The sequence below is a fragment of the Lycium barbarum genome, chromosome 7 (assembly GCF_019175385.1).
Source record: "Lycium barbarum isolate Lr01 chromosome 7, ASM1917538v2, whole genome shotgun sequence".
Classification (NCBI taxonomy): Eukaryota; Viridiplantae; Streptophyta; class Magnoliopsida; order Solanales; family Solanaceae; genus Lycium; species Lycium barbarum.
In genome coordinates, this window is record NC_083343.1 from 107,460,391 (window position 1) to 107,475,373 (window position 14,983).

Here is a 14,983-nt window from a genome sequence, read left to right on the forward strand (position 1 = left end):
AATTAAAACAGGCAGATTTTTTAACATGAACAGTTAAAAAATTAAAATTACAAATTTATCTGAACTCGGTACTGGGTACATGTGAATATTTGGATAAATATTACGTGGGGAAAAGGAAAAAGAAGTAAAATATACTGTTCTTCCATTGACGCAGACTTGGAAGAGTTGAGGAAGATCACTTACGTTTCTTTTAGAACTTCTCCTTCTTTAATTCAATTGCTTTCACGTTTCTTCTCTACTCTGAATTAACAGTAAGAAGAGAATTTTAGCGTGAATCGGTCACATTCAGAGCATGTTGAAGAAAAAGATATCTACCAATGTTTAAAAAGATTTATTGAAAAATGGTAATACTTTAGGATTAACTATTACACGGCAGAATGGATAAATTTCTCAGTTTTATTTTAATTTCACTTTCCGAAATTTAAACCGCATGAACTTTTATGAGGAAAATTGCATCTTATAGTAGTACTTTTCATGTAGTTATCCAATCCAATTTAGCTTCGTAGTTTAATCAAAATTTACCTCTCAAAAAGGAAAAAGTCACATAAAAGTGCTCTTATGATTCACACTTTGTTAACCACGGGGTCACACCTCGAATACAATTCACATTCTTGAATCTCAAAATAAAGTAAGAGAACAATAAGAAATAAAAAAATTAGATATAATAATGACGGCATACAAACGAAAACGAACAAATTTACGGAAAAGATATATAAGCTGTTGTAAAAGTGACCCCCACCACAGCTAGCTTGTACGATTTTTGTAACATTGCTGCATAGAGTCAAATCGACTTTTTCGGGGCTCATGAATATATAATTTTTTATTAATAGGTACAACGTGTCCATCAAATTATTCATAAATAAATATGAACAGTGCAATGATTCCCAAGAGATTTATAGCACACGGAATAAGAAAACCATAATGCTAATAGGTATGACTAATGATTGTGGGAGTATAATGATGATGACCAGTGATTAGAGGTGGTTGAACTACTAACATTACTCCTAATTGGTATGGGACTGACTTGCAAATTGCAAACGGTGTAGTCCATCTACAACTTTTAGTACCGTTGCCTTATGAACCGATTATGCCTCGAGGAATTTGACAGTAACAAGAAAAAGAACACACTAGCTACTAAATTAAGATTGTTTAATTTTTTCACCTACTAATTAAATAATTTGAACATATTATACATGCATGCAACATAAATATGGTCATGATCATCGCTAAAAGATGAGTAGATTTACATCAAGCTGGAAAAAATTACTAGCTTTGAAAGGAAATGCAGCATTTGGATGATTTGCCTTCGATGGTACCCGGTCTTCTCTAGCTCCATTGCCTACTGCCTCCATAACCTCCCCTTCCACGGTCTCGAAATCCTCCATGACCTAGTCATAAAAGAAAATCATTAAGATGAAAGCATAGGTCGTAAGGCACAGAGATATATGGTTCTTTTCATAGCCCGTAATGTTATTGACAGCGAAGAACAGGCAGCAGAATTTCATAACCCCACTTGTGAGATTACACTGGGTATGTTGTTGTTATTGTTGTTGTATCCATGGGAATTTAGTCCATCGATCCTACCAGGCAGAACAAGATTCAAAATATCCAGTATATTGATGTTGCTATGATGAACTGCAAAAAGTTAAATTTATTTCCCCACATAGCCTATAGACCAACCTGGAGGGGGAGGAGCACCGCGTCCCATTTTTGCCAGTTCCGGACTGACCTTCTGTCCAGCCTCCTCGAGAATGTTAATAAGGTCCTTTGCAAACCTAGCATTCGCAGCAGTAAAGTATGTGTATGCTGTCCCCGAGGCACCAGCCCTTCCTGTTCTACCAATGCGATGAACGTAGTCTTCCAGTGATCCGGGAAAGTCATAGTTGATTACAAATTTTACGTCCTTCACATCTGCACCAATTCAAAAGTTATAATTTCTATAAAATGTTTCCAAGTAGTAGTGAACTTAGTTATGGTGCAAATTTACTTCTTTCTCCCTAAGACAATGTTATCGGGCCTTCAGAGATTGGAGGGCAGTAGTGCTCAACTCCCTAACTAAAGTGATACCCATTTTTCTGTACTTCAGTAAAATTTACCATGATTGTCATAAACTTCTTGCACAGAAGATCTTTTCCTTGCCGGAGTACCCTCTTAAGAACAGATATTAGCCATTGCTCCTTTAGCAAGATATGCAAGGGTATATACCAAGAAATATTTATGAAGCATTCAGAACAAACCAAGTGCCAAAATGAGTTATTTCTGTTCGCATATATGAAAACTGAAAAATTGTCCTTGTGTCATCTACAATATGCTACATAGAAAGATCCCGAATAACTTCACATTTGATGGCCAAGAATGTAGGAATTGGCAGTCCATAAAAATATGATTGCAAAATTATAGAGACTAACAATACCATAGTCATAGACAAAGACAAAGACAAAAAAATATAACACTGCAGAAAATCCATACAAGTCAGAGTTTTAAGGGATTAGACGCACGATAGAATACTATATTTACATGAGATCGAGATTTAGAGAACCTCTAGTTTGCCTTAGAAGATAGAGATCCAGACTATGTCAGGGGGTGGAGACTTGTAGGTCCGCGTAAGACTTAAAGAGCCTCCGGTTTTATAAAAAATGCTAGTTCTCCTAAAATTATTTAGTATGTGTCCGATTTACAGAACCTCTGGTTATAAAAACCTCCAATTTTCCTATTATTATCTGGTATCTTTCTTATCACCAAAATACATTAGTATTGAAATCAAAGAGCTAATAGAGCCAAATAAAATAATAGGTTTCATACTGAAATCCCCACTAATTTGTGATTGAGGGCAGTTGATAGATTGAAAAAAAAAATCCATCTAAGCTTTTACTTTATCTCTACCATATGCTTCTCAATTTATTTAATTCATTCTACAATCTGCACCTCACCCTTTTATCTGACATGTATATTTTATCCTACTACGATATTCAACACACAAAATAATTTGTTTCATCCTTCACATCATTGGATGAAAAAGTAACCAATATTTCTAGTACAACAAGGTCCTTTTAAGATGAAACTTTAACTGGCCTGGGCTATCAATGACTGAAAATACACGAATGTTTTTCATGTAGAATCAATCAAAATGTCTTGCAATAATTTTGTTAGAATAGTTCAAGCAGATCCCAAAAGGGTCCCCCACCCCACCACCCAAAAATAACTTTATGTTCTCCCTCTTTTGTTTGTATTATTCTTGTTGTTGTGTGTGCCTTTGTTTGCAGGTGAAGAGAGGCAGAGTTGGGAGGAGCTCATACCAAAAGATCCTACAGGTCAATGGGGGAAAACAGCTAATTTCTAAAGAAAATGAGAGCGAAATGCCTTTTGTAATGGGAGCAGGAAGAATTAGAGATGAGATCTGATATTAAGATGAGCGCCAAAATAGCTATTTTTATGTGTCCTTTTGTTAGACATACCTAGACCTCGAGCAGCAACATCTGTAGCTGTCATTATAGGAGACTTTCCAGCTTTGAATTCTGAAAGGACCCAATCTCTTTCTGCTTGACTCTTATCACCATGAATAGAAAGTGCAGGCCAACCATCCATCCTGAGCTGTCGAGTTACCTGGTCACACCCCTTTTTGGTGTCCATGAATATTAAAATCCGACTACCATCCATAATATCTTCCAGCAACTTTACTAATCTGAATTTACAAAACAAGCTCAGTTTGATGGAAGAATCTAAACAAATGTGAAAGAACTATCTTAAAAGGTTTTGAGGCCTGCGATACTTGAAATAAGAAAATAAAAGGATAACGCCGTACTTATTATACTTCTGGCTCTCCGAGACAATTTCGACATGCTGGCGAATAGCATGATTAGCTTTCAGGTCAGCTGAACCAATAATCACCTGAGCAATTTTTCAAAGAATATAGTTAAAAAGAAGTGCACAAATCACGTTCAAACTATTAGATCAAGGAAAATAGCACATTCACTTCTCATGTTGCAGACACTATAGAAAGAATAGTTGGGCCACAACATAATGATCAATATCCTCACTCTGAATGGGCTGAGGAACTGGATCAGAACCTCAAAAAAAACTCACTTTGTATGCGTTGAAAAGGAACTGCCTTGCAAGCTGCTCAACTTCCTTGGGCCATGTGGCACTCCAATACAGCGTTTGACGATCTGGGCGTATCTGCACAACCATCGAACCATAAAACCAACATCCTAAGTATGAAGAATGTCGAAGTGGGAGGAAAGAGGGTAAACAGTACGCTTGTTGACTTGACAAAGCAGGAATTACATTTCTCTTCTCTGAATGTTTTGTATTGTCCAAATAAATAGAAAAAATATCGAGAAATTTATTTCAGACTTCTAGTACAGTTTTAGTCCTTCTGAATGAGAGAAATTGTCAATTAAACTCCAAACTAAAAGGTTCAAGGGAGAAACAATATCTCAAAGTCAAAGTTCTCTCTTCTAAGAGAAATACCTTCTTTTTTCTGACAAAAAGCTAGTTGTTTCATCAGATTTGAACACGAAAGATAGAATAAACATTAGAAATGATAGTAATACTCCTGTTCGAACCGGGGTTTGAAACCAAACTCCTCCTCAGGAGGATAGAGAGGGCGATTCGGGTGAGATCCAATGTAGAACTTAAAAGATTCTTAGGATTTCTCTCTTAATTTGTCTTTTCCTTAAAAAAATTGGTAATGCTAAGATCTTGATCTTCAGAATAATGAATTTAACTGCAGAAGATCCCAGCAAAATTATAGAACTTTCTAGGTCATCACTTGTTCGCAAATCGATATTTTTGGTTAACAAACCAGACACTAACTTTATAGAGGATACAGTTGCTTAACCGGCTTAAGAAATAAATTAAAAGAGAACTTATAATTTGTGCTGAGAACGAGAATTTGATCCAGTAAGAGAAGCAAGAAAACCTGGGGTTTCATATGCAGAGTACTAAGAAAAGAAGGTAAACTAAATTTTGGATCTAACAGGTAATTACAGAAGCAAACCTGAGCAATAATTTTGCGGATCTGAGGTTCAAAACCCATGTCTAGCATGCGGTCAGCCTCATCCAGCACGAGATATGTCACCCTTCGCAGATTTGTATTATTAGATTCTAACATATCAATCAACCTTCCAGGTGTGGCAATAACAATTTCAACACCTATCAAGTAAAAATATGTTGATTAGTTCTATTATGACATGCAAATAATACTACAGAACTGAGAGAAGAAGCTCTAGGATATACCCGATCCATCAACATCACGACACAGTAGTAAAGTCACGTTGAGCATATCGCCACCTACCTTTCTGAAGATCACGAACTTGGGGCCCCTTTGGAACCCCACCATAAATGCAGGTATTCTTGATCCGTGATGATGCACCAAATTTCGTAGCTTCTTGTTGAATCTGAACAGCAAGTTCACGAGTTGGGGCTAACACTAAGACAATTGGACCATCTCCAGGCGCTTGAAATAAGATATGAACAAAAAAGCAATAGAGAGAAGAATTGCATCAAAAATCACACTATGCAACAAGAAGAAGTACTGCTCAACAAATATGAAGGTGCATGTACTCGTGAGTGAATGAGCTGCTCTGCACTTATACCTAAAAATGGCTGGGCATTAACGTGCACAATTGCTGGCAATAGATAAGCAATTGTCTTCCCAGACCCTGTTTCTGCTATACCAATGAGATCACGACCCTTCAAGGCCATAGGCCAACCTTGAGCTTGAATAGGTGTAGGTTCAGTGAAGCCAGCCTTTTCAATTTCTTGCAAGACATAATCTGAAGTAGTGGCACCAAGCAAACATAGAAAGGGGGGAAAAAGCAAAAACAAAAATGAAGTGTCATTCAACCAAAAGCTTGTGACACGCGTAATCAAAAATATTGATTTATATAAAACCCACCAAAGAAAACCGGAGGCATTTGAGAAATTGAAAACGATAATACGAAAGCAATAATCAAATGGAGAAAGAAGTATGAATTGACAAGTTCTATGTTAAAAGTCGGAAAATACCCCTCAGTCACTAGATCTGCAACAACAACAACAACAACCCAGTGAAATCCCACAACGTGGGGTCTGGGGAGGGTAGAGTGTACGCAGACCTTACTCCTACCAAGGTAGGATGGCTGTTTCCGAGAGACCCTCGACTCAATAAAAACATAAAAAGAGGTCAGATACGGCTAAGAGATTCAAAGCGATATGGAAATGAAGTAACGCAAGCGACACAGATAACATAGAATAATCAAAGCACAGGAAATAACAGATAATAGCATAATAGCATAAATTAGAGCACAAGAAATTATACTACGATAATGCGACTATTAATAAGGCAGGGTAATGAGACTATCTACTAGCCTTCTACCCTAATATGGGTCCTCCAAACCCTCCTATCTAAGGTCATGTCCTCGGTAAGCTGAGTCACTAGATCTGCACAGCTCAGTAATTCAGTAAATCAGACACATTGATGATTCGGAAGGAGGGCCATGGAGCAACGGTAAAGTTGTCTCCGTGTGACCTACAGGTCACAGGTTCGAGCCATGAAAGCAGCCACTGATGCTTGCATTGGGGTAGGTTGTCTACATCACACCCCTTGGGGTGCGTCCCTTCCCCAGACCCTGCTAACGTGCCCTGCCCTTTTAGACACATTGATGATTCACAATGGTCATTTCGATAAATATTTGCATTTTTGCACACGTTTTGAAGCTGAAACTTACATGCATGACTTGCATTATTCATTACGACCATCCTTCCATCTCCTATGATGCTGATTTAGTTCATATTCATGGGCAAATCTAAGTATCTATAGTTGAAGCACTGCTCAAATAATAAGAGAAACTGATTGCCACTATGTTACTACTACAATACTTCAGACGTTCAGCAAAACAGACCGTTGGACAAAGTACCTCATTAGCCCCAAATAATACCAATAGTATCCCACACTGCAATATGTAGGAAATTGTACCAAGTAGCACCACAATTGAGCTCTTGGAACAAATTAGAGTATACTCACAATAAAATTTCTATTTTGGAAAAGTGGGTGATAATTTCTGTACGGTATACTCACACTAATATTTTTGCACCACAATCAGTCTAATTTGACCAGCTACAACCGTCTATTCCCAATTGTGTTAGTCTTGATCGGACTGAATTTTTTTCACACCATTATTGTACTTTTTCTTTTCCGGTCAAAAATACAACGAATGAAACTTAATTTTTTTGCTGGAGACTGGATAGTGGTACTTTAAAGGCCATTTGCTTTAATATACCTGGAAATCCTACATCATGAAAGGACTTTATAGGCTTGGGCACATCACGACCCTCAACAGTGATCTCCCGCCGTAGTCTATACTCATCCACCTCGCTTTCAGTCATTGCAGCGATAGACGGTGATTCAACATAGAAATTCTTCTCAAATGGAGTCAATCCATCCAAATCAACCTTCCGTGGCGACTCCTTACCCTCATAATCTCTCCTGCTCGATGATGATGACTTGTAATTTGAGCCCCCACCGAAGCCCGAATCACTGAAAATAATCCAAAATTGAACAGCTTATTCAAAGCAGCTAAAACCCTAACAATAATTACAATCATTAAAAAATGTCATATAAGAAAAAAGTATATGAGTATGTCTATTTCCCCTAGAACCTACCCCAACCTGGAGTAGCTAGGTGGGGAAGGATTCAGAAATAAGGACACAGTCACACAACTCAAAGATCCTTTTTTCTTTTCTTTTTTGAGAATGGTAAAACAAACTCTCAAGGGATCTTTTTTCCTATGGATGATACTAGAAGAGCTATTTTCAAATAGTGTTTGATTAATCTATAATTAGCTAAAGTTTACAGAAATCATAAACCCTAACCATAATTACAGTCCATTAAGTGCGCGTTTGGCCATGGATAGTTTTCACTTTTTCCCGGAAAACTGTTTGGACATAGAATTGTTACAACAACAACATAGCCCCTGTAATCCCACAAGTGGGGTCTGGGAAGGGTAGTGTGTACGCAGACCTTACCTCTACCTTGGGAAGGCAGAGAGGCTGTTTCCAGGAGACCCTCGGCTCATAGAACATAGAATTGTTACAATTTTCCGGAATTCAACTTCACAATTCAGAAAACTCCAAAAAGTTATTCTCACAATTTTCACTCCAAATCACTCACAAAAATTTAAAAACAACTCCAATTTGTATTCATGTCTAAACACAACTCCAATTTCTACATTCTATTTTCAACTTGAAAACAAATATACTTTTTCCAAATTTCACAATTCTTATGTCCAAACGCTCACTAAGAATATCGTATATGAAAAGCCTATAAGAGTATGTTTATATGTGTAGCTGGAGATAATCTAAATCTAACTACAGTTTACTCAGAGCAATTAAACGCCTAATTACAACAACTGTCAATAAGAACCGCCATATACAACATGAAAAAGAGACTAGAAGTTGGTTGTATGTATAGAAAGAGATAACCCACAAATCAGCTAAACGTTAACCACTATTACAGGAAGTAAGAACTATCGCATATAAAATGTGTATATGAATATGTTACATATAGCCAGAGATTGAATAATTAGGGTTTACTGTAACATTAACCACAGTTACAGTAAATAAGCCTATAAGAGTATTTATACGTATAGCTGGAGATAATCTAAAGCTAAATACAGTTTATTCAAAAGCAGATAACTGTCAATAAGAACTATTGTATATTATACTCCCTCTGTCCCAATTTATGTGATACTTTTTGCTTCCCGAGATTCAAACTGCATGAATTTGACCAACATTTTAAGATGTATTTTTTCACCAAATTGATATGAGAAAAGCTGCAACTTATAGTACTTTTCATGTCGGTTTCAAATACAGTATATAAATTTTAATCTTAAAAATATTAAGTTAATCTAATCCAATTTAGCTTCAAAGTTTAGTTAAATTAACTCTCGAAAAGGGAAAAGTATCACATAAATTGGACGGAGGGAGTGTGAAAAAGCGACTATAAGATGTTTGTACGTATAGACAGAGATAATCGACAACTAAATATGCACTTTATCCAAAGCAGTTAAGCCGTTACCACAGTTACAGGAAATAAGAACTATCGCATATGAATAGCCTATAAGAGTATGTTTATGCCTATAGCTGGTAATAATCTAAAGCTAAATACAGTTTATTCGGAGCAGTTAAATTCCTAATCATAATTACTGCCAATAGGAACTATCGTATAAAGCGACTGATGTTTGCACGTACAGAAAGAGATAATCCACAAATCACCTAAGCTTTAATCACAATTACAGGAAATAATACCTAACTCATATGAAATGCGTATATGAATATGTTAGGGTTTTTACTGTAACATTAACACAGTTACAGTAAATAAGCCAATAAGAGTATGTTTATACGTATAGCTGAAGGTAATCTAAAGCTAAATACATTTTATTCAGAGCAAATTAATTCCTAATCACAATTACAATCAATAGGAACTATCATATATCATATGAAAAAGCGACTTTAAGATGTTTGTTATAGTAATTATCCAAAGAACCTAAATATTAACCACAGTTACAGTAAATAACAACTATCGCCATATAAAATTGCGTATATGAATACAGTAAAATTAGGGGTTTTTTTTACCTGCGACGGTCACGGTAAGAGCCAGGATCGGCCGGACGGCTATCGTAGCGACTCATTTTCCGGCAACGACGTCGCCTTAATTAGGGTTTAACGATAGAGGGAAGCTTCTAGAAGAAAAATGGTGGGTTTTATTTTCTCTGTTCAAAATGAGAAGAAGCAGTAATAATGCTGCATATGAATGTGTTTTCTTTCACCGCCGTTGTTGTTTCTGGTTTTGTTGCTTTTATTTTTTTATCCTCAGGGTCGTTTCGCAGAAGGTATAAGCTGGATATCCAGCACTAATTTTTATATCATGTTTAGTATATATTTTCTATCAAATATGATAAAAAAAATTAGTGTTGGGATATCCAGCTTATACCTTCTTATCCCATTTATATTGAGATTATTTTATACTATTTTTATGGTATAAAATAATCCCAATAGATGGGATAAATTAGTTTCGAGATTATAATTTCAGGATAATTTCAACTATCTACCAAACGACCCTTATTGATTTACCTAACATTCAATTTGGTACCTTCTGGTGTTTCATTTATCTCTTCTTTTTTTTCTAAATTGTTTATTACATAAGCGCAGGGAAGGGGAAAGAGAGTCTAAAACCTAAGGAGCCGTTTGGACATGATTTCATCTCATGAGATGAAATTATGTTTAGATATATAATTTGAATTTCTTAAGTTGCAGTTTTTTTTATAAACATAAAAATCTCACAAGTTGTGAAAATCATCAAAATTTTCCCAATTCTTATATAATCTTACCAAATGAGTAAATCATAGTTTATAATAAAATTAATACACTACTAGAAGGTCTTTCTAAAAAATATAACATCAATTGATCAAACTTTAATTTAATAAAAAGAAAAATTTAACATGAATAGTAATGTAACTACTCTTTAATATAATTCTCCCACATGGTAAATATGATTGGTAAATATATTTTACCAACTTACGGATTAATATTTAATACAAATGGTTGGTAAACATGATTGATAAATATATATACCAACTTATGGATTTTTTTTTTTTACAAAATATGAACGTATGGGTCAAATTTTACATTTATATTTTTTGAAATCATGATTTCAAATCCCAAATCATATCTTTTTGGATGATTTGGGATTTCATCTCATAATTTCATCTCATGAGATGAAATCGCATGTCCAAACACCTACTAAATGACCCAATAAATGACCCATTGAACCAAAATACCCCAAGAAAAAAATGTGAAATACCTTTAACGCACTTTTTTTATGCGTTATATAAAACTGAGTTAACGTCCCTCATTAACATCCGTTATCCAAGCATTTTAAAAATTAAAAAAAAAAAACTTGCATAATGCAGCAAAATAATGCGCTATGCTGACCTCTTGAATCTTGCTGACCTTAAACAATGGTTAGGTCAGCTTGTGTTGCCTTTTTGTCAAAATGTTCGCGTTTTGTGATAATAACAACTAGGCAAACTTGTGTATTCCTATTCAAATTACTTCATATCACTTTTTTAATTGACTTTTAATATCCTATAGAATTTTAGTTAACTTTAATATTTTGAATACTAGTTAAAGTTTTAATTATTATAGTTTATCCTACATTGAAATACTTTTTCAAAGAAATTTTTGGTTTTCAAAGGGCATAAAAGTCGATCAACATTTTGAGGATATTTTTGTCGTTCAACATTTAGCGTTTCAATATTCATGTAAATTAGTTTCAGAAATTTTTATAATTATTTTATAAAAAAAAAGTAAGACACTTAATTGATACGAAGGGGATATTAATTTTATTAAGGATAAGCTAAATCTTATATTTTAATTGTCTTAAAAAATAATAAGAATTATTTTCTATAAAAGAAAGAAAGACCTTAAATTGATACGGAAGGAACATTGTTTTTCGTAAGCATAAACTAAGTGTTATATTTTTTTGTTGTCATAGAAAATGATTATAATTTTCGAAATCTTATATGTTCGGTTGCCGTAAAAAATGATTAAATTATGTTCCTTAAAAGAAAAGTAAAACACTTAAATTGATACAAAGGGGATATTATTTTTCATAAGCATAGGCTAGTCTTATATCTTTTGTTGTCTTAGAAAATGATTATAATTATTTTCTAAGAAGAAATGTAAAACACTTAAATTGATACGGAGATGATATTCTTTTCTTAAGCATAAGCTAAAACTTATATGTTTGGTTATCTTAAAAATAAATTATAACTATGTTATTTTTTTATAAAAATGTAAGACACTTAAATTGATACGAAGGGGATATTGTTTTTTCTAAGCATAAGCTAAGTGTTATAATGTTTTGTTGGCATAGAAAATGATTATAATTATTTTTGAGACTTAGCTTATGCTTACGAAAAATAATATTTCATTTGTATCAATTTAACTGTCTTGCTTTCGTCTATAGAAAATGATTAATTATTTTTTAAGGCATCCAAAAATATATTAGAAAATAATTATAATCATTTTCTAAGTCAACAAAAATATAATTCTTAGCTTATGTTTAGAAAAAATAATATTCCTTTCATATCAAGTGTATCGCTTTTCTTTAATTTATATAATTAATCATTTTTTAAAACAACCGAAGACATAAGATTAGAAAATAATTATAATCATTTTCTATGACAACAAAAAATATAACACTTAGCTTATGCTTAGGAAAGACAATGTTCCTTCCGTATCAATTTAAGTGTCTTACTTTCCTTCATAGAAAATAATTCTAATTATTTTTAAGACAATTAAAATACGAGATTTAGCTTATGCCTAATAAAAATAATATCCTCTCCGTATCAATTTGAGTGAATTTCTGAAACTAACTAACATGAATATTGAAACGCTAAAGGTTGAACGGCAAAAATATCCTCAAAATGTTGATCGACTTTTATGCCCTTTGAAAACCAAAAATTTATTTGAAAAAGTATTTCAATGTTGGATAAAACTATAATAATTAAAACTTTAACTAATATTCAAAATATTAAAGTTCACTAAAATTCTATAAGATATAAAGTCAACTAAAAAATTGATACGGAATAGTTTGAATAGGAATACACAAGTTTGCCTAATTATTATTATCATAACACAAGAATATTTTGACAACAAAAAGGCAACACAAGCTCAACCTAACCATTGTTTAAGGTTAGAAAAATTTGAGTGCTCAGCATAGCACACTATTTTGCTGCGCTATGCAATTTTTTTAATTTTTTAAAATGCTCGGATAACGGATGTTAATGAGGGACGTTAACTCATTTTTATATAATGCATAAAAAAAGTGCATTAAAGGTACTTTGGTATCACATTTTTTTCTGGCGGTATTTTGGTTCAATGGGTCTTTTATTGGGTCATTTAGGTTCCGGACTCAAGGGGAAATGGAGAAGGGGATTACAACGTGGGGTTCGAATTCTCACCAAGTGAAAGTTCAGATAGTCAACCAACTGAGCTACTAAATCCTACGTTTTTCATTTATCTCAATTTCAACCTTAATGTTATAAATTGAAACTAGAAGGCCGCTTGACCCATTTAGTGGCTGTTTGGCCATGAATATTTTTACTTTTTTCCAAAGTTGAATTTCGGCAATTACTTTTTGGCTATAAAATTTTGAAAAATCCCAAAATTCAACTAGAAGTTGAATTTCAAAAAAATTCGATATTTGAAAAACACTAAAAAGTTATTTTCACTAAAATAGTCATATTAGCTATTTTTATTCGAAAAATCACGATTTTAAATTTAATTAAAAATTTAGCTATCTTTTTATGCGAAAATAATGTTGAACAAAAATATCTCAATTTCAATATCAAAAGGGAAGCTTCTAGAAGAAAATAGTGATTTTCGTTTCTTTGCTAAAGAAGAACAAGCAGTAATAATGCTGGATATGAACATGCTTTCTTTCACCACCGCTGTTGCTTCTGTTTTTGTTGGTTCTATTTTGATTCTTATTGATTGACCTACGTTCAATTTGGTCCCTTTCAGTTTTTCATTTATGTTGATTTCCACCTTAATGTTTCAAATTGAACCTAAAAGGTCACTTTGACCAACTTAGAACTGAGTACGGGCATCAAATTTAGCACATGATACTCCTTCTATTCCAATTTATGTGATACAATTCGAATTTCAATAATCAAATTTCGAAAATCTTTGACCACAATTTATTCATATATCCTTTAAATATTTTAAATTATTAATTATTAAATTATAATACTTTTCATATAGTTTCTAAGTACTTAAGTTATTAGGCTAGTGTGTGTATATTGAAAGCGAAGCTTCTAGAAGAAAATTTGTGGTTTTCTTTTCTCTTTACTACATGTTTCTATAGAGTTTGTCGTCAGTCACCACACTTTTTCGTCGTCTGTTAGTGAGCCCAAAAAAAAATTGTGGGCCCACATATTTTAAACAACTACTAATATTTTAAAAAAAAATTGTGGATCCCATATTAAACACCAATTAATAATAATAAAAAAAATGGAACCCACCACATCCAAACTCACCGGAAAAAAAAAATGAATCTCATATTAACAAAATCAAGCAATATTAAAAAAAAAGTGCTTAGAAAATCAAACAATTAAATCAATAATGATGGGTTCATTGACACATGCGTATCAACCCATTAGACGTAACAAATGAAATTATTGTACAACAATATATTTAAAATACAAAAGTGCTTAGAAAATCAAACAATTAAATCAATAATGATAAATTTATTGCCACATGCGTATCAACCCATTAGTGGGAGCAAATGAAATTATTGTACAGCAACATACTTAAAATTCTTATATATTAAATCCGTTTTCCAATTTTTGACTACTATATAGAAAGGTGGGTTTGGGGCACAACCCATTTGACGGAGCAAATGAAATTATTGTACAGCAACATACTTAAAATATAAAAGTGCTTAGAAAATCAAACAATCAAATCAATAATGATGGATTTATTGCCACATGCGTATCAACCCATTAGTGGGAGCAAATGAAATTATTATACAGCAACATACTTAAAATACTTATATATTAAATCCGTTTTCCAATTTTTGAAAAAAAAATTGTGAGCCCGTATAGCCTGATGGATTTATTGTCACATGCGTACCCCCATATTAAACACCGACCAGTAATAAAAAAAAAAAGTGAAACCCACCACGTCCAAACTCACGGAAAAAAAAAAGTGCATCCCATATTATTACTACTATATAGAAAGGTGGGTTTGGGGCACTTTTTCGTCGTCCGTTTGTGGGCCCAAAAAAATATTGTGGGCCCACATATTTTAAACAACTACTAATTTTTAAAAAAAAAAATTGTGGACCCCATATTAAACACCAACCAGTAACTAAAAAAAAAAGTGGAACCCACCACATCTAAACTCACGGGAAAAAAAAAGTGAATCCCATATTAAC

General features: G+C 33.5%; 1 protein-coding gene across 1 annotated transcript; it reads right to left on the bottom strand.

The window, feature by feature from the left end:
• Positions 1–1,132: 1,132 nt before the first annotated feature.
• Positions 1,133–9,830, bottom strand: LOC132603714 (DEAD-box ATP-dependent RNA helicase 20). The gene is made up of 10 exons (XM_060316901.1): positions 9,616–9,830; positions 7,263–7,519; positions 5,598–5,777; positions 5,297–5,458; positions 5,000–5,154; positions 4,084–4,176; positions 3,803–3,888; positions 3,456–3,682; positions 1,681–1,911; positions 1,133–1,388 (listed from the first exon to the last, which is right to left on the bottom strand). Exons 1-10 carry the CDS (start codon positions 9,669–9,671, stop codon positions 1,327–1,329), a joined length of 1,509 nt encoding a protein of 502 aa, XP_060172884.1. The 5' UTR covers positions 9,672–9,830; the 3' UTR covers positions 1,133–1,326.
• Positions 9,831–14,983: the final 5,153 nt, after the last annotated feature.

What these genes read in the sequence shown, in the direction of transcription:
- LOC132603714 (XM_060316901.1), bottom strand. Translation starts at nt 9,671, where the DNA reads ATGAGTCGCTACGATAGCCGTCCGGCCGATCCTGGCTCTTACCGTGAC. An exon ending in GAGAGCCAGAAGTATAATAA is followed by an intron (nt 3,683 to 3,802) that starts GTACGGCGTTAT and finishes TTGTAAATTCAG; the next exon opens with ATTAGTAAAGTTGCTGGAAG. An exon ending in TGTTGCTGCTCGAGGTCTAG is followed by an intron (nt 1,912 to 3,455) that starts GTATGTCTAACA and finishes GAATTGGTGCAG; the next exon opens with ATGTGAAGGACGTAAAATTT.